General features: G+C 38.4%; 1 protein-coding gene across 1 annotated transcript in view; it reads left to right on the top strand.

Annotated features, from left to right (window-relative positions):
- Positions 1 to 563: 563 nt before the first annotated feature.
- COL14A1 (collagen, type XIV, alpha 1) overlaps positions 564 to 19,058 on the top strand; it is a 121,605-nt gene continuing 103,110 nt past the window's right edge. The window contains exons 1-4 of the mRNA XM_010576963.1: positions 564 to 651; positions 6,357 to 6,473; positions 7,592 to 7,735; positions 10,976 to 11,062. Coding sequence (XP_010575265.1) covers positions 564 to 651; positions 6,357 to 6,473; positions 7,592 to 7,735; positions 10,976 to 11,062 — 436 coding nt within the window. The remainder of the gene's footprint in view (positions 652 to 6,356; positions 6,474 to 7,591; positions 7,736 to 10,975; positions 11,063 to 19,058) is intronic.

Here is a 19,058-nt window from a genome sequence, read left to right as displayed (position 1 = left end):
TTGCTATTTTATGGTAGGCTTGCAGGGCAGTTCTCATTTTTTTTTTATTACAGAATCCCAAAATACGTAATTTAACATCCCATTCTGGATGCTTTCTGGATATAAAGTAGATAACAGTTTCAGTCGTACTTTGTTATCAAGAGCTTCAGCTTCAGAGTTGTCTACCACAGGTATCTTGATAAGGTGCTTGCAACACTGGATTGTATAGAGATATCCATTTTACCTTGTTATACATAGCAAACTCTACTTCCAATACTCATGCAGGCTTAGCAAAGAATATCAGTTTTCTCTTTACATGGGCTGAATTTTCAGAACTGTTGAGTGGCCCAAATGGTGTTCTTCGTCCCTTTCAGGTAAAATATGCTTTAGTTATAAAACTGCTGTCAGGATGAAATCTTGACTCTGCTGATGTCTATGGCAAATTCCCAATTTTTTTTAATGGAATCCAGATTTTTGCCCACACTCTTCATTAAAGTGGATGCCTTATCATTGCAGGTCAAGTAAGTCTTTTTGTTCTATGTGTTTTCAGACCTGCTGATACTGTGTGTATTGAGGGGAAGAAGATGCTTTGTCGGTATGAGATACAGAGCTGTTTCTTCTTGGCTTTTTTAGCTGTCACAGCTTTCTTCATCAGTGATGCCCAGGGCCAAGGTAAGTCATAAATAAGATGATGGAGCTTTTCACTCTGATGTACAGAAATAGACTTTCTTATTCCAAATGCAAGTGTTACTTCCCTCTTTGTAGGATGTGGATCCAGTACTACTGAAATGAAGCAGGAATTTTGCTGCTGATCTTGGTGGGGGAGAGGGTAGAATTACATGTTCATATGTGCTCTTTGAACTTAGTATCTCAAATAGCACCTTTTTTCAAATTCAGGTGTCTCAAAATGAGTTATATGGAACATTTTTTTTAACTCTTATTTATATGGAAGTACTGATCAGAAATTGTTGTGACTGTCCTCTATGTAATCAAGTAAGTTTGAAGGTCCAGCTATGATACTAAGCTTGTATGGAATATATATATTTTTTTCTTTGTTGGAACAGTAGCTATTTTAACACATCATACAATATTGCACAAGACTGTTAAATGTCACAGACTCCTTCTGCAGCTTTTTTTTTAAATCTCCTTTGTGGGTATTAAAGACACTGCTGAGATTGTTAGGCTTAAATACTTGTTGGATCGTATTGACAGTGGTTTGACTTCTAGAGAAAATTTATCGTATTGCTTGGGGAAGAAGGGAGGAAGAATGCCAATGAATTTTTTATGATTTCTAAAGAAAGATGTTTCTCTCAACTTTATATTTATGTAATCCCTTTGACATGAGACTGCATAGGCGTAACTGGGAGCAGAATTTGATCCTGGGTCTCTTCTAAAACATCTTGTATAATGCGTTATTCATGAGCACATTTGGAGAGTAGTGGTAACTTGAGGCCTTCCAAGTTCTGGTAAATGCAAATAGCTGTGCTGTCCAGTCTGCGTGGCACTCAAGTGCTGGGCAGGCATGCCATCTTGGATGTTTGGGAATCTGCGAGCGTTTTACAAGCCTCTCCCAGAACATAGGGACACATGTAAGCAGTAATATTTAATGTGGGTGATGTGAGGTGAATGAAGAAATACATGTTCCCAGTGTTCAACACATCAGTTCTGGTCAGAAATGAGGTCCAGAATGTTTGTGACTTAATGAGCCAATAAAGCAAAGCATATGGTTAGTCGTCTCTCTGTGTATTTCAGTACTAATACATATGGTTAAGATTTGCAAAAGAGGATTGGGGATTGAGATCCATCTCCAGAAAGTTTTGCAAGATTCCTTGAGCTTGGAAAACCATACTCTTCCTCCCACTCTTTTTTTTTTTTTTTTTTTTTTTTAAACATTGGTTTAATCGGTCATATATAAGGAAGAAAACTCTCATACTATTAATACAATGAAATGAAGGTCAGAGAGAGTTTTTTCCACAATCATCACACCAGCAGAAGCTAGAGTTGGTGTACTTGATGAATAAAGAACAATACTTCCCTTGTTCTTACACTCTTTCAGCAAGCATCAGCTGCTGAATGCTGTCAGCAATGTGATACTAAGCTAAGTGGACTATTGACTTGGCCCAAAATGTCTGTTATGTTATTGAATGGGGTGATACAAAGTCTCTATTCCATGTTCACAGAATAAAAATATCTCTTGCTACACTTGAAGTAATAAGATGTTTCTCAAATCTTGTCTTTTCTCAAGGTTGCCACCCCTTGCAGTAAACTCTTCATGCAGCTGGCTAACTATTTACAATTTAATACAGCACTAACAGTATGTTTGTCTGTTTTAAGAAATTGTACACTGCCAAGTTGTAGGAAGAGCTGGTATTAGTTCCAGCTTGTGTTTCCTTCCTTTGGCATAGATGCTCAGGTAGAGGTGTGTAATGTGACTTCTTGGAAAGGAGAATATGTTTGGGAGGCTGAAGTCAACATGCCTGAAGCTACAATTATTCCTTCAACTGAGGAGTTACCTGCATTGAGCTACATGTTTTTATCTCATTTATTGCCTGAATACCTTAAAAACCACATAGTGCCATTCAGTTTTTACTCAGCAATTATTCTTTCATCACTGCTGTTTCTTCCTCATTCAGCATAATGTCACTTAAACAACAGCAACCAAAAAATCCAGCTTTTGTCTACTTATGTTCTTATATAGTACACAAAAATAGTGGTGGGCAAGAAAAAGACTTCAGAATTTTCCATTTATTCATAAAGTAACTTGCTTTAAGAATTTTCCTTCTGTATTTAAAGATGGAAACTTTTCTTTGTGTACCAATTATTTCCATGTGTTACTAATGTAATTGCTATGTAATTGCAGTGCATATTAACTTGTTCAATTCTTATGACAAAAGTAAATTGGAAGCCACAAAGTTTAGTTGGTATCCAATCTTAGACTATTGGATGTCTTAGAGAGCTGCACATACGCAATTTATGGTATTTTTCCTTTCCATTAAGGTATGGAATAGTTCAAAACACTCTTTCCCTAGTTGTCCACAAGAGTCATGTATTTGGAGTGATAATTTATCTGGTGACATAAACCAAAGCCTTGAACTTGTCTGTAGTTTTCTTTTGGGTGACTGCTCTAATGTTGCTGACGGCCATTCACTTTTGCATTCCTGTAAAACCACTTAACGAGCTCTAGCTACTGATTTTTATCAGTTAACTGACTCAGCTTGGATTAATTTTTTTCCCTTTCTGCAAGAAGTGAGATTTTGTTCCACAGACAATAAAGGTCCAAAGAAATAAAGATATCCTCTTCAGGTTGGTGAATGTGTAGTAATTCCCATCAATATTTTGTTGTCTGTTCAAGTGTTAGATTTTTAACTTCCTTAGCTATATGTACTTTTCTATGCCAGAACGTTAGTCTTTGCACGACTAAGACACAGTTGAGTATCTCTCTCTGGTGAATAATTCTTTTATTCCTTATGGTTAATTGCTGTGTGGGAATGTCCATTCCACTGCACTGCCACCTTTGATACAAAAAGTACCCAGTGAAAATTGACTAGTTATGTAAAGACTGTTCTGGCACAACTTTTCTAGTCTTTCACATTGTAACTCTGTAGTAAACAGAAAAACTTTTGGTGATTGTGTCCTTCTTTGCTTGTAAGATCTGTGATTGTTTTTTAAGGGCTCCCAAAATTTACCTGGTTTGGTGATGGCTAATAGCAATTAGACCAGAACTATGCTTCTTTGTTAGAAAGTGCTTTCATAAACTGTTAAGTAGAAAGTAGAAGAGAATGGAATGACAGGGGAAGGAAAAAGATGGCAGAGAAAACAAATTCTGAAGTTCTAAGCCATGATTTTTTTTTTTGTCAGTCCTTGGTGTTACTTTGTTGCTCTCTGCTCTGCCTCTTAATCCCCATACAAATTTACCACTTAATCTGGGTAAAATCTGTAGCATTTTATGCATACTGTCACTGTTCAAAAATTTATTTGCTATTCCTTAGATGAAATAAATAATAAAAGGAATTGCATATTTTGCAAACTTCCAGGTATGATTTGTCACTCTTGGTTCATTCAGTCCCAATTCATTGTGACTTGCGTATAGCTCAAAGATGGAATGAATCTTGAGAATGAATTAAAAGCTGTAATCCATAAGTACAGTCTGCTTGGCTTTCAAAACTTTTTGCCATAGTCTCTGTCATTTTATTACAATCATAGCATGCTGAATGTTCTTGCAGAAACCTGCCCAGAAAAACATTTTGCAATACAAGGGCCAAATTTTCAAAGAACTGGTTTTGTATTTGCAGTGATTCCTACACACACTCTTGCTTGCAGCCTGTCTTTCTCTAAACTTCAGGGAGGTGACAGGCACTCTGAAGACTAGGTCTGACAAGATTGTGCCCAGCAACTGAGGAAATGCACTGTTTGAGTGTAAGCCCAGTGCTGCAAATCAGAACAGTTTTGAGTGTGTGGAATTGGTGTGCTACCTGCTGTTTCTGTCCTCTCGCCTCTCTTCTTGAGCTTGTTCTCTGAAGTCTTTGAGAATGTGGAGGTGTTACTAAGCTGTTCTTGGTGCTTACGTACTCTCTGTTCTGCGTTCTGGTGTTAAGTCCCTTAAGGCAGAGAACTGCAGAACGTGCCTTTAGTCTGGCAAAACTGTCCCTTATTGATTGAGAGGCTGGGTGCAAGGGAATACATCTCTTGTATTAAACCTCCAGATTTTTACTTCTAAGACCCAAAATGTTTTTAACAGTAGAAGACATGAAAAAAACATGACCCCAAATCTCAAAAAAACTACAGCCTGCCTCTTTCCTTCTTCTTTCTTCCCCCAAGCTGTTGGAAAAAGGAGCATGTAGGAAAAACTAATCTGTTCAGGACAGGTCTTTGGCTGCTGCTAGTGCCAGAGCTGCATTGACTGTAGCAGGTCAAATGGAGAGGCCAGAGACTGTTGGCTAGCACATTCGGCCTGTTGACTCAGATGTTCTGTATGCTGTAATCCTTATCTCAGAAATATCATGAGAACTCTTGGTATATTATATCTAGTGGACCAACCAACTGTGGGCATAAGCCTAGTCAGTTAAGAGCTATCTTGGGTCCAGGGGAAAAGAAATTGCCACTTCCCCCCTTCAGATAATTTCCCTTATTTCTTAGACTTACTAACAGAAACTTTAAGGGTGGTGGTGGCAGAAACACCAATGGTTTGGAAAATGAAGGAGAAATTTCAGGGGGCTGTGGAGGTAGAGGGAAGAGGAGGAGTAAAGTTCATGGAGGAGTTTGTTAAGCTTTTCTAGCCCTTTCTGTTGTTCAGCCTCTAGGTAACTTCCCTGGCTGCCTTTCGCTCTAGATCAGTTAGTTCTGCGAGCCGAACCCAGTTCAAATGTATAAAGAGTTCCCCTTATTGGCAGCCTTGGATACCACAGGCTGTACAACTGGCAGCTCTGCCTCAGTTATTTGCTGTGAAGGAGCTATGTGGCTCCCTGAAACAGAGCAGAAATGCTATGTAGATGTGTTGTCCAGCATTTCTGGAGCTTGCCTGAGCAGAGGGATGCAAAGCTGTGAAAAACTAGTTTATGTGCATAGATACAAAGTTGCTGACGCTGCAGTAAGAAGTAGGGTGGATTTTCCATTTGTTCCTCTGTGCATTGCTTCACTGAAATATCACCTCTTAATCTTTTCGTGCTTTTATTCATTTCGCCTGCTGCTTCTATTTGAAACCTAGGCGATGGCACAATATAAATAGAAGCCAGATTTGCTTACCATCCAGATTGCCCCTGTCTAAATCTTGACTAGCCTGTTCATGCCTTCTAGTCTTGAATGAGACTGAAGCAGTGCTTGCAGCTGGGCCAGTTTGTGTGCTGCTTAGGCCAGGTTTGCAAATTGGGCAGCTGATGTTCCCTCTGCCTTGTGCATGCCTATCTTTCCTCTTGGTTATTGTGTCTTCACAAGGCTTTGAAAATTTGGCCCTGAGTGACCTTAAATGTGGGGAAACACCCATGGCAATGCGAGGTAAAGGAGGCTAGGTAATGCATATCATCAGTGTAAGCAAGGAGAGCAATTTTAATTCCCATATATTAACAAAGAGCATTTTTATTACCAGCTTTGCCTGCTAAACTAGAGTCTTAACATCTAACACTGTTTGTCTTTCTGTCCTCTGCTGTTAGGTTGTTAGTTTGTTTTTATAAAGAGATAAATAAAAGGTATGTCTGAGGGAAGTAGTGCACCTGGGGATGTCATTTTACAAACTAATAAACTGATGTATGTGACATTTTGAATAACTTGCATCCTTTATCATCAAAGTTTTGTGTTGTCTTCCTGTATGTGTTTATGTTTGTTTAAAATTGGCGGTTGTTTTTATTTGAATTTAAAATGTTGTTTTCTTTCCCCACTTGCAGTGTCCCCACCAACAAGACTAAGATATAATGTAGTCAATCCTGACAGTGTACAGATCTCTTGGAAAGCCCCCAAAGGGCAATTCACTGGATATAAGCTTCTTGTCACTCCAAGTTCAGGTAAAACAAAAGTCTGTATGTTCTCTTTTAAGGTGAAAGGACTGTCTTCCTAAGGCTGAACAACTTTTCAGAGGCTAGGGTCATCCTTCAGGGCTAAGGAACTCTAAGCAAGCAGTTGATAATGGAGTATTGGCTGGTCAACAGAAGAGAGAAATCAGTCTCACCAGAGGGTGGTCATAGGCATAGAATATGGCAATCAAATGCTTAAGGTAGTAGATGTGGGTGGATGCTAGTTATGCTTCGTATGTAGTCCTTGGTAATTGTCACTGATCATCTGTCTTTACCTTTCTTCCAGTGGGGTGTAAGGATTTCTAGGAAGTGTTCAAAGGAGAGCATAGGAACCCTATTTCAGTCAAAGCTTTGGGGTAGATCTCCGTGGGCTTTCTCCCATAGTGAGCTCCCCAGAAAAGACCAAAAAGATTTTAGACCAAACCTTGAAAAAAACCAAAACAAAACACAAAACCTTTTAAATTTTTTTTTGAAGACTTGAAATGTAAAGATAGGCAACAAAGTGGCTGTATCAGGCTACCTGTATAGAGGCACTACTTCTGTATGTATTTAGATATAGATACACTTTTAACATACAGCTAAAATACATATTTGTACATATGTGTAGATGATCTTTATATATATGTATGTATAGAAATGTTTAATATTTGTATTTATACACAAGAATTTCCTTGCTCAGAGGAGGTGGGCAAAGAGGCTATTCAGAGATGATGTGGGTATGATGGGGTGAGAACTGGCAGCCAATCACAGAGCAGTGTGAAAGCCTGTGGGTATGATGTTACCAAATTTGACAGCTGTTTGTCAAATGTTTCGTTCTTCCTTAATTAATAGTTTTGCTGGACACTGTGGCTATTCCATGAGGCCCAGATACAAAGGCTGATTAATTGATCTTAGAGTGTTTCTATCTAAGAAAACTGTTCCATGCCTTTGGTCAGGCTGCCTGACTTCTTACTTTTGTGGGATGTCCTCTGGCCTGGCTGTGTGGGTGGTCCCAAAAGTGGGAACACTTGGGTCATTGTACAGCTTGAGATAGTTGTAAGTTATTACATTTACCATGCTATAAGAAAAGCAAAGTTGTGTATTTGTGGGTTTTTTCTTTTCTGTTACAGGTGGAAAAACCAATCAATTAATTCTTCAAAACACTGCAACCAAAGCAATTATACAAGGTCTTATTCCAGATCAAAACTATGCCCTTCAGATCATTGCATTCAGTGAAGACAAGGAGAGTAAGCCTGCACAAGGCCAGTTCAGAAGTATGTGTCTTTTTATGCCTGACATGTGGAATTTATCAGATATTTAATGTAACTTTTGAAATTGTAACAAAGTCTGACACAAAGGGGGACAATGGAAAAACAGTTTCTTCTGTGGTGGAAGGCTAATCAGAGCCACAGATTTTAACTGGTACGTAGACAGCTGGAGGCCTGAATTGATCGAGTCAGTCTTGCACAGGAGATTCTTGCTTTCGGCTATCTTTATTTCCACTGGTTTGGAATTCCTTTCTTCCCCATTCTGTTATGAAATTAGCCAGTATCTCGTGAAGAAGAATCTTCAGTGAGCAGAAACGAGAAGGGAAGTGCTATATTCTGATACTTAAAAAATTTCCTTCTCTTCTTCCAACTTTTTATTAAAACATTTTTATAGCTGTGCCAACTGGCAACTAGTTGCTAGTTCAATGATACTATGAAAGGCTGAATTCTTACTGGTCTTCAGCTGTTAAATATGTTTACAAATTACGTTTAAGACTTTTTTCTGACCTACACATACTCTTAATGTCTATATCATAGTGATATATGTGTCTTAGCTGATTTGTTTTGATCTGCATCTTAAACAGTTCAGTTAAGTATGGTCAGTGGAGATTTGGTTGATAAAGACAAAAATGTGACAGTCTGGGATTACAGATGAAAGCCTACTGAATTCCCTTAACACTGAATATTTCTTACTGTCATTGCTAAACCACCTTTCTCTTAGAACTGGCACAAGATAAAATATGCTGCTTGCTTGATGTGGTGTGTGTCAGAGTCTTTCTAGCTTTTCATCACTGCAACTGTGTGTTTACTACTTTAAGTTCTATCCCGGTTAGGAAACCCATGAAATCACAGATTACTTTAACATTGAAGGGCAGCCCACAGAAAGCTACACCGACTTCTATAATATTAGCTGTGGCTGTTTTTTAAACTACCTCTATTCTTCAGGAAAAGTAGTGCTGGCAACTTGATTTAAGAATAAGGGTGTTATGTTCTATTTAGTGTACTTTGTCTTTGCTGCAGGTGAAAACATGTAGTAGTTAATGAGGCTGGAGTTTCATTTGACAATATGATACCTTGCATGAGTAAAACCAGATACATCAGGTATACAAATCCTTTTTTGCTATCCTGTATTCTATGGTTTTTTCCCCTTCTCTGACAAGTGGTTGCTAATTCTTGAGATGAAAAAAGGTCAAACATATACAAAGCTTTGAGAATATCCTCTGGTTTAGTGCATTGGAAGTATGCTTTTAATGCTGCTGAGTTGTAACTGATGTACAAAGAATTCTCAAGCCTACAATAAAATTCTATTGTTGAAAGAGTATTCTTCTTTATATAGTCAGGTATACTTTCTTATTTTAGTGCTGCTTATAAGTTATTGTACATAGTATGTAATTAACAAAGATCACTTGGAAATTTTTTCCTTATAAAATGCAGCTGTAAAATCATGCACTAGGTAAGTTTTCTTGTCTGTGCAAATAAGTAACACTGGTGTTGTCTTTTCTGTTCTTCCTATGTGGTTAGAATTTTGACAATTAGAAATGGTTTTCCCAAACCAGAAATCTCTGTCAGGATGTAACCAACTTGTCTTCTATGAGCATTTTCAGACTTTTGTACTGTTTCTCTGGAGATTTGCTGCTCAACAGCACTAGTGTTAGAGGAGGCCATCAAGCAGCTCCTTAGCTTGCTCTTAGCCTTTTCTCAAAGGAATGCTCTTAGAAGGCTAAGCAATGACATCCTTTTTGACTAGTATTATTCTGGTAATTTAATGTCTTTTATTTTAGTTGGAGACTTGTTTAGGTAAGGATTAAACTCAGAATTCTGAGTAAGACCTGGCATCATCATGGCTTTATCTGTAACCCAGCTAATAACCAAAATCTACCTTGGTAAAAGCTGACTCCTCAACAAGCTTGTTGACCTGAATTTTCTTCTGAACCAGTTTCACAACCATTTGCTAAAGGTAGAGGTGATGTACAGGTACACAAACTGTGTTAGTAAGGAGAGGAGTCAAAACTTCAGCTATTGTTTTTTTTTTTTTTTCCCCACCAGTTTTCCTACCTCTATACCTGGAGCGTGAGGGTTATCACACTGAGAAGGTCACACTCGGATGTTTGACAATGGCTTGTTGTCTTCCTAAGACCTTAAGATGGTCTTGTGGTTACATTTTGGATTAGAACTTAGAGCACTCTTGGCTGTTTCAGATATTCTATATACTGTTGAGTAAATTAATGAAATGCATTTGACTTTGGTTCCACTTCTGTAAAACAGAATACTTGTCTATTTTATATCATATGTTTCAAGAGACAGATAACCTTCTTTCACCCTCTCACAGTGTTTTTTGAGTGATGTAGCACAGACAGACTCTGATCCTGGCTAAGACTCACTGCCTGCTTGGATGAATGTCAGTCATAATCCAGCTCTACATAAAATAAAGATTTTAATTGGAGTAGAATTTTATTTTCTATGAAAGATATTCTCTGTTTCATTCTTTTAAGCTGTTCCTGGCCATTGTAGACAGCTGGGGCGTTGACACCAATTAGCGTTCCAAGGAAATTCTGAAAGGTTTTTTTTTTTCTAGTATGTGACTTTAGCAATGATTTTACCAGAATCTTTCAGACTATGAGTAGAGTGATACTGGCTACTAATGTAATATTAGGAATTGCTAATCAAGCTGGGTTCTGCTTGACTGTTATGAGAGATCTGGGACATAATAAGGTAGGTATCCCACCCACTTGTGGGACAGGACACTGTTGAAGTCTGAGCTTTGGAGCAACTTTGCTCTCATGGGAATATTTGGTGCCCTGAACACAGATTTGGGCATGGGATCTAAGCTGATTCTTTGAAGGGATAATGTAACAGCTGGCTTATGTGCTTTTGTGTTAAATGACTTGGAGTGGAACTCTGCAATGCTGGACTTACCCCAGCTAGCTTTGCCAATTTTCTGGACTATATTTCCAGTACTGGATCTTGTCAGCGTGGGCTTAGGTGCTGATGTCACTGTATTTGGACTCTCCTTGTGTGAGGAGAGTCACTTTCGAGAACTTTAATGATGATAGGATGGGGAAAGATTCATAAAAAGAATAAACCCAAAGGGAGGGAGGGAAAACCCAATAACAGTCACTTGTTACCTAAGCATATTGCAAGATGTTGCGTGCAACTTCTTTATCTGGCAGAAGAAAATTACATGCTTCTGACTGCACTGCTTCTAGTTTGACTGATTTTTTTTTTTTCTCCCCCCTTACTTTTCAGTTAAAGATATAGAGAGAAGAAAAGAAACGAGTAAATCCAAGGTGAAGGATCCAGAAAAAACAAATGCGAGTAAACCAGCTCCAGAAGGTCAGATCATAACACATATGACTTGTGTGATATTCTGAAAATAATCAACTTTTTTATATAACTTGGCCATTGTATAGATTTTCTTTAAGTCAGTACTTTAAGTCTGGTTCCCAGGGTTATGTTAAACAGAAGGGAAAAATCAGTATTTTCAGGAATATTGGAGAGTTGCTGCAAGAGAAGTATTGCTTTTAGTTCTGTGTTTTGCTTTACCACTTTATACAGTAAGGACTAAATACCACCATGAACAGCATAAAAGCAGTCTTTGAACCTGTATTAAAAAATCATGTTGCCTGTACTTCCCCACTGGGTGCACTTTGAGTAGTGAAAGAAGTGCTTGCGTGTGTATATATGTAATAATAATTTCATATCATCTTGGCAGCAGGACAGACTTGCAGTAATAATTCCCATCTAAGGTCAAATTGGTATTATTGTATTATTAGGCACATAATAACTTGATAACTCTGTCTGAATGTAGGTCATATATATGAAAACATTTGAAATATTTTGTCCAGTTGCAAGGAGCCAATCTTCTGGTGAAACATGATATTGCTTGTCATGAGAAGCTTGTCTAGTATGGACAGGAAAATCTATTTCAAGCTTAATATATAACTCTATTTCCTGTTATTCTAAAATTCAAATAACATCTTATTTATGAAGTAACCCCAACAGTAATTATTCCCTTCAGAGGTTATTTATGATGTACAGAACAAGCACAGACGAGAATAGCTTGCTATGACCTTAAATAGTCTCTCTGTGAATAAATTGGACAGTTTCAAGGATCCCATTTCTCCCATCTCTTTTAGCTCTGTCTCCTACTAATGCAAGTATCAAAGACCTCACCCAAAGGTTCTTGAAGCCCATGCAAATTTTTCTCACTTCAGTGGGTTTTTCTTCTTACCATACATACTTGCGTCATGTTGTATTTATTAACACTGTACAAATTTGTTTCCATACAGCATTTCTCAAGCCAAAGCATCCTTCAATTCATCACATTGGGTGCATTGAGGAGAATGTTCGCTAGTATTTACAACACTTAAAGAATTAAGTTATACCTGCTAGGGCATGATGGGGTAGTGGATAGATGATCTTTCTTTCATGTGTAGAGGAAGACTGAGTTGGAAGAAATGAGAGAACTAAAGAAGGAAAATGTGATTTGTTTTCTTAATGAAGGACAAGTGATAAAAGTTGAAGGAGGGAAAACTGGGCCTGTAATAGGAAAATGTTGATTAACTGCAGACAGAGGAAAGTGTCTGCCAGACTGTGGGAGAGGATTTATGCTTTTTCAGGGAATAGGGGCAAAAACACAGTTGGCAAGAGGAGATTGGATCTGCAGTCTCTCCACTTTTAGGATTCTTGTTTACTTGAAAAGTCTTTAGCTCAATCACTTTCCTCCTCCCTGCACAACTTTTTACTCATCTAAACTTCAGTTGTATTGGGGCAGTTTGTATCAGGGCAAAATACACTTCCATCCAGCACTTGTGAAAAGCTATTGCCTTACACTTACTGTAGCAGGTTTTAGTAGAAAACTAGGGTATATATTTGAGAGAAAGGCAAAGGTTACAAACTTCTTGATCAGCAAAAATGACCAAAAAGAAAAAACGTTGTGCTAATTTTTATGAATTCTTGATTTTGTTTAGCTCTATTCCCAACCCAGCTATATTTTAATGTAAAGTAATAGACTTTTTTCCTACTGTCTAGCTATTGCATATTTCTTCCCTTTGCGCAGTATAACGATTATTCAAAGTGATGGAGATTCCAACTGAATGACTTCAGTGGGAGTAGAGTGAGAGTCCAAGCAAAAACGTTCTGCAGAAATAACAGCATCAGCAAAAAATGTGTAGCTGGGGTAGAAGTGAATTCAGAACCAATACACAAAGAGTAATGGTATCAAAACTTTCCTAGTTTAATATATAAAGACTGTTCCACCTCAAATTGAAATTGGATCAGAAAAAAAAAAAGGAAGAGTCTGTGAAAGAAATGGATTAAAGAAATAAGAGCAAAATTTTATGGCAAAACCATGAAGAATAACTTGATCCTCTGCAGATGTTTGGCAGGAAATTATTTGAGTATGACCAAATGAATTCAGGCCAGCAGTTAATTGGTTTCATAACAATTTATTATGTGGCTAAATTTGGTGGATTTAATAGCAACCCTGCTTCCTTCTGTGGCTGTGTTATATACTTGATCAAGTTGGTAAGACCTTAAGAGTTAACAGTACAAAAGAAATTATTAGGTAGTATTGTATCGTATCTGAAAACAAGAGCAATCTTTGCCCACAGAACAAATTGAAAACAACTGTTGTCCAGATTGGTATTGTCAGTGGTTGTGGCTTCTGCTCTTGTCTTGATTGAAAGAATAGCAAAAGCCTATTTTACCGTTTCTGCAAGTATTAGAGTCAAGTTTTGATGTAAGGAGGTAACTTCTGTGAACATCTGCGCCACTTGTTACAGAAGGATGTTTACATAAGAAGAAACTAGAGTGTCTTTGCAAGCCTTAGAAAGGCAGAAGTCATCAGTCATTCTTCTGCATATGGAGAATTTTCTGGCAAAATTCTCCAGTGTCAATATTAGGACAGGTTTTGCAGTTAGGCCAGAAAATCTGAAATCAATGTTTTGGGACAAAACTAATAAAGCACAGCAATACACTGCTCAGTGTGTATGAAAAATCATGTGGACTCTCTCAATAACTCAAGGTCCAGTTTGTGCATTATAATAACTCATGTATCCTGCTGATTTTCCTGAAAGGCACAAAAGGCACATAATCATAGACATTTGTTGTTTATAAATACTTAGCTAATATACTTGCTTCAGGGTCACATAATAAACCACAGAAATTTCACTTTCAGTTTCAGTGGGACAAAGATTTCACCATAACCCTTCTGCTCATAGAAGCTAGCTCCTCATTAAGAAATACAAGATGGATAACTATGTTAATGATTCCAGATGGTTTCAAAGCTTCTCACTCTTATTTGCATCTGTGGTTTGGAGGACTGATTCTGCAGTGGTGTCCACTGTTTGATTGCCAGCTGTCTGATGCTCTAGGTAGTGCTGGGAGGTATGGATGTCTTCTCCTAAACTCCCAAATCTACTTTTTTCTTCTGTCCTTAAATTAGATTGTACTTGGGTTTCACTCTGTCTTTCTGGAACTCTGTCAGTGGCTTGTGTGGCTTGCTAGTAATTTTTCCAGCAGCTTCAGTAACCTAGATTAAAATTTTCCATCTATTCTGTCCTGCCCATTCAAGTAGTTTGAAAAGATTTGCTCCTTTCTTTCCTGCTCAAAGTACTATGCTCTTATCTCAAACAAACCTCCAGTGTATATCCAGTAATGTCATTGTGCCAAATTAATTCAGGTTTAATGTCTAGCACTCATCCATCAAATGTTCACTTTATATTTGATTTCCAGAAACCTTCTCTAGTTCTTCTGCACAACCGCTTTCAAGTCTTGACTCTCCTTTCTATATTTTTCAGTTTTCAGCTTACTGATTTATTGCTGCTGTGCACGCTTATATTAATAATGTCAGAAGCCTTTTCTCTTTCTCTCTGTTGAGATAAAGCTCACAGACTCAGCTGCTTTCAGCTCGCACTGATATTTGAGTACTTGTACCTTGGCGCTTCTCCAACTCCCTCATGTACAAAGCTCCTTTCTGTACAGCGACAGGGGTTAATACGTTCTGTGCCTTCTCAGATGTTTTACAGTTTCTCAGAGAGCTTCTATGAGTGATTCTCTAATCAAATCCCTTTGGGGAGGGGAGAATCACAATGTTTTGACTATCTCCTGTGGCAAATATACGACTATATTCTTTCTCTGCAGAGTACTTCTCTGTGTGTCTGAAATGTTTTTAGCCACCCATTTCAATAAAACCAACAAAATACTGAGGGCCAGTTTTATCTTCTTGCTTGTGGACTTTATTTTGGGGATTTTTAGTTGAGAGGTGTGGTAAATTAGCCTAGGCTAGCAGCCAAACTCCCACCTAGCTGCTTGCTCACTCCCCTCCCCAGCAGGACGGGAGAGAAAATGGGAAGAACAGGAATGAAAAAGCTTGGGGTTGAGATAAAGACAGGGAGCCTGCCTACCAATTACCATGGTAGGCAGACATACTCAACTGGGGGAAAATTTACTTGATTTATTGCCAATTAAAATAATAAAAAAAAAAATTAATAACGCGGGTAGTGGGAAACAAAAAGACAAACATTAAAACCAACAGCTTTCCTCCCTGCTTTCCCAGGCTCAACTTGACCTCTCCCCTCCTCCCAGACTCCTTTCCTCCTCCCTTGTTATCACTGCAGGTTACACTCAGTCCAAGTCCCTTCAGAGAGGAAGCAAACCGTGCAAAAGGGGTGTTGAGGGGTTATGATCAGGACGTAGTGGTTTCTCTCTGCCATTCCTTTCTTCTCACACCTTTTTCCTCCTCCAGTATGTGTCCTTCACAGGCTGCAGGGAATATCTGCTCCATCATGGAGCGCCTCATCCTCTGACCTTGGGGTTGCATCTGCTGTTTCTCTCTTTTTTTTCCCCTCCTCCTCTCTCTGCCTGGCATTTTCTGCCCTTTCTTAAATATATTTTCCCAGAGGTGCCACCCACAAGCTGTGCAAAGGCACAGGGTGGCCTCTGGTCTCTTCTCAAAAAGGCCACCTCTGCAGCTTCCCTGCTGCCAAACCTGGGCAGACACTCAATACAAGAGGTCCTCTATTAATGCTCTACTGAAGTGTTTACACAGTCTTAAACCTGTCCTGTTCAGAAATTCCCTTATGCAAATCTCAAATCGGGATGATTTAGGACAGCATAGATCATGTATGGACCAGATGTCTTCTGAATCAAGTTTTCACAGGATAAGCCTTCTACAGACTGTAGACTATTAAAACGATGAGCAATAAGCTCCCATAAAAGATTATGTGATTTATGAAGGATGCAATGTAACAGTTACTTTCTCATCGTAAAGTACATGTAATGTAGTCATATAGTAAGTATGACTTGTTAGGGAGGTCAGAGTTCTTCACTGCACAGCACAGAACATGCTGGTTAGTTCAACCTTCCCAGATGAAAATTGCGTTTCATGGCTGGAGCAAGTCCATTAGGGGCAGATGTGTTTTTGGGGTTTTTTTTAAACCGATTCCTATGAAAATCTAGTGATGTGTGGCCTAGTTAAAAAGCCTGGGAGAACTGCAACTTTTTAAATCCCTTAGATGGTTCTTTCTGATGGAGGCACCTTCACCACAGGTCAGGAACCAAACTGGCAGAACATTACCTGAGCTGCCTGGACTGGTGTGGGCCCAGCTGGATGACCTGAGGAAAGAGGTATTGCACCTCAGTTCCTTGCCCAAAAGGAGTATACAGGAGGAAGCTCTAGGGTAAATCAACTGACAATAAAAGCTAGGTTGGAGTTTCTCATCATGGAAGACTGAGATAAGCAGGTAGAAGTTTAGGAAAGAAAATGTATAGCTAATCTGTTGGGTCATGGGTATAGAAAGGACAACTAGAAATGGAAAAATTAGACACTGGGTGAGTGAAAAATAATGTAGAAATCATAGTGGGCCTCAGAGATAGAAAAAATTGCAGAAGCTTTTTCTAATGAGCTATGTAATGCCAAACCTTGTCTGCCACAAAGCATAATAGAAAGGTGCAGATGCCAGATTATATTATCTGTATGTAGGTAATATAAACTATTGTTAAAAACATTGAATAGTGACTTTGTGTATCTTGATCGATATTCCTACATTTGTATATTAATTTAAATATAAAAGTTTTTGAGGAAGAGGTAAAAATGACCTGTAAGGTTAAACAAATGTTTCCTTTGAAAGAATTTAATAGTGATCTTTACTAGTGATTTTTAGTGAATTTAATATTATTAGTGATATTATTATTATTATTATGGATACAGATATATATACATACAAGTTATAAATATTGTGGAGAATGGCTGCTCACTCAGTCAGAGTTCACTTTGGCACATGCTGGTCCCACGCTTTTTGTGTTCTTCACTACTAAGTGCTGCCCAGAGAAGAGATTTTGGTTGTATTGTACTAAATTTCAAGTTTTTAGCACTTTCAGGGTTCAGTATCAAAGTCTACTGGAAAGCGACCTTGAAGCCATCTGTCATGTGACACGTAGCTGCTAAGTATTAATAGGAATAAGTATGCCTTCAGTTTCTTTCAGGTGAGTGTGCTCTGCCAGTGCTTTGAATCATGCAGCAACAATGTCTCTTTGGTGCTGGATCTTTTGTAGTTTTTCTTGTGAACATAACTTTTAGCTTCCTGATCTATGTCTAGAAAACAGGTGGAGTTCTTAGCTGACTGAAAAACTGTGTAGACATATCCAGAGTTATCCTGTTTTGCAGTGAGATAGTTTTTGATTTTTTTTTTGTCTTCCCAATGTATTTTACATTATTAGTGATATTATTTACATTATTTCTACAATCTTTCAAAGTAAATGTTTCTGAATGATTTTTTTTTTTTCATATTTTTTCTTCCAGTGCTATGCACACTATCAGAATGCAAAAGGCATATCATTCCTCAAAATGACATGGTATACATATCTGAGGTTTCTATTATAATAACTCTTGCAGTGAGGTCACATCAGTCTTCAGATAGTGACAGAAATGAGAGGTGCAATAAACTTGAAAAATACGCTGATTTGCTTTCTTCTTCCAATAGTGCTATCACCTTTGATGCAAATAAGCTTTGACATTCACTCTGTAGCTGTTGAATGGCACTATTTAAGCAGAGTAGGAACAAATCTGCAGAGGTATATTAAGATACTATTCAGCAGAAGAGACTAATTATCTAATTTATTAACTTGTCTGTTTAGGTAATGTCAGATGCTTCAGTAAGTATTACTAGACAGTGTGAAATGAGTGCTATGAGGTTTTTGACTAAGCCACAGGAATGAATACCTTCTGAACTTCTCTGTTGGCTGCATTTCATAGTTTTACTCACTTCATCCTGGCTAATGTAACTACAAATGTTGGTTTTAGTCATGACATTTTTCTATTTTTTTATTACTTACTGAACTCCTAGGCTATGGAACTCATTAACTATGTCTTTATGCAACCTATAATTGGCCTTACTAACAGTGTTTCCTTGAGCTTTCTGGAGGGCACCTTAGCTCTTGTATTGTGAGCAAGCAGAAAAAAGAGATTGTAACTATGTTGTGTGGGTGGTTTTTTTCCCCAGTGCCATTCTGTTCTTCCTAAACAATCCTTATCTTCTCGGCCCTTGCACTTTAATCTGCTTTGGCAATCTGAGGGTAAAAGCAAGGTTTATTGGAAAGTACTTGGCTTTTCCACTGTCAATATGATTTCTTTTTTGTGTTGTGTTAGGGATTACTGAATCCTGTAGCGCAGTAGAAGTATGCAGGGTTGCACCAACTCCGTGCCCCCAGATCCAACCAGTAGCAAGACTGAGCCTGTAGTCCCAATAGGTCTGGGGTGATCAAGCACAGGGCTTGGCCAAACAAGTACTAACCAGCCACCTCTGTAGATGGAACTGGCCCCCTTTATGCCTTTATCTTTCTATTTCCCCATGCTTGTCCCTCCCCAAACTACCTTGATCACTCCCTTTTGTTGCCTTTGGTTCCTCCCCTAAACATATCATACTAAATCTTGTACCATCCCCAGATACTCTTTCCTGTATCCCGTAAGTCTCATTACCCCCTAAGCAGTAACCCCCACCAGGCTGAACCATGAACAGACCATGTTATGACGTACAAGTTATAAGAATGTGAGTACAAGCTATAAAAATGTGTTGCTGATCTTGGAAGATACCAGCAAGATGAGACCCCTGTAATTAATGTTTAATTTCTGGGTCTATGCTGTACTTATGCAGCCTCAGGCCAAGTAGTTCAGTGTTTGCCTCTTGTATAATAGGTAAAGCACAAGGTTACCAGGAAGGTATCTTGTGACTTTTGATAATTCCATGATTAGTATTTGCTGATTAGTGTTTTTGTTTGTTTAAAGTTTCTGCTTACCTTCCCCCCCCCCCCCCCCCCCCCCCTGGGGATA

Source organism: Haliaeetus leucocephalus, unplaced genomic scaffold, assembly GCF_000737465.1.
Source record: "Haliaeetus leucocephalus isolate CR32 unplaced genomic scaffold, Haliaeetus_leucocephalus-4.0 Scaffold555, whole genome shotgun sequence".
NCBI classification, from domain to species: domain Eukaryota; kingdom Metazoa; phylum Chordata; class Aves; order Accipitriformes; family Accipitridae; genus Haliaeetus; species Haliaeetus leucocephalus.
The sequence above is the reverse complement of the archived record's forward strand: the minus strand, read 5'-3'. Positions and strand labels throughout refer to the sequence as shown.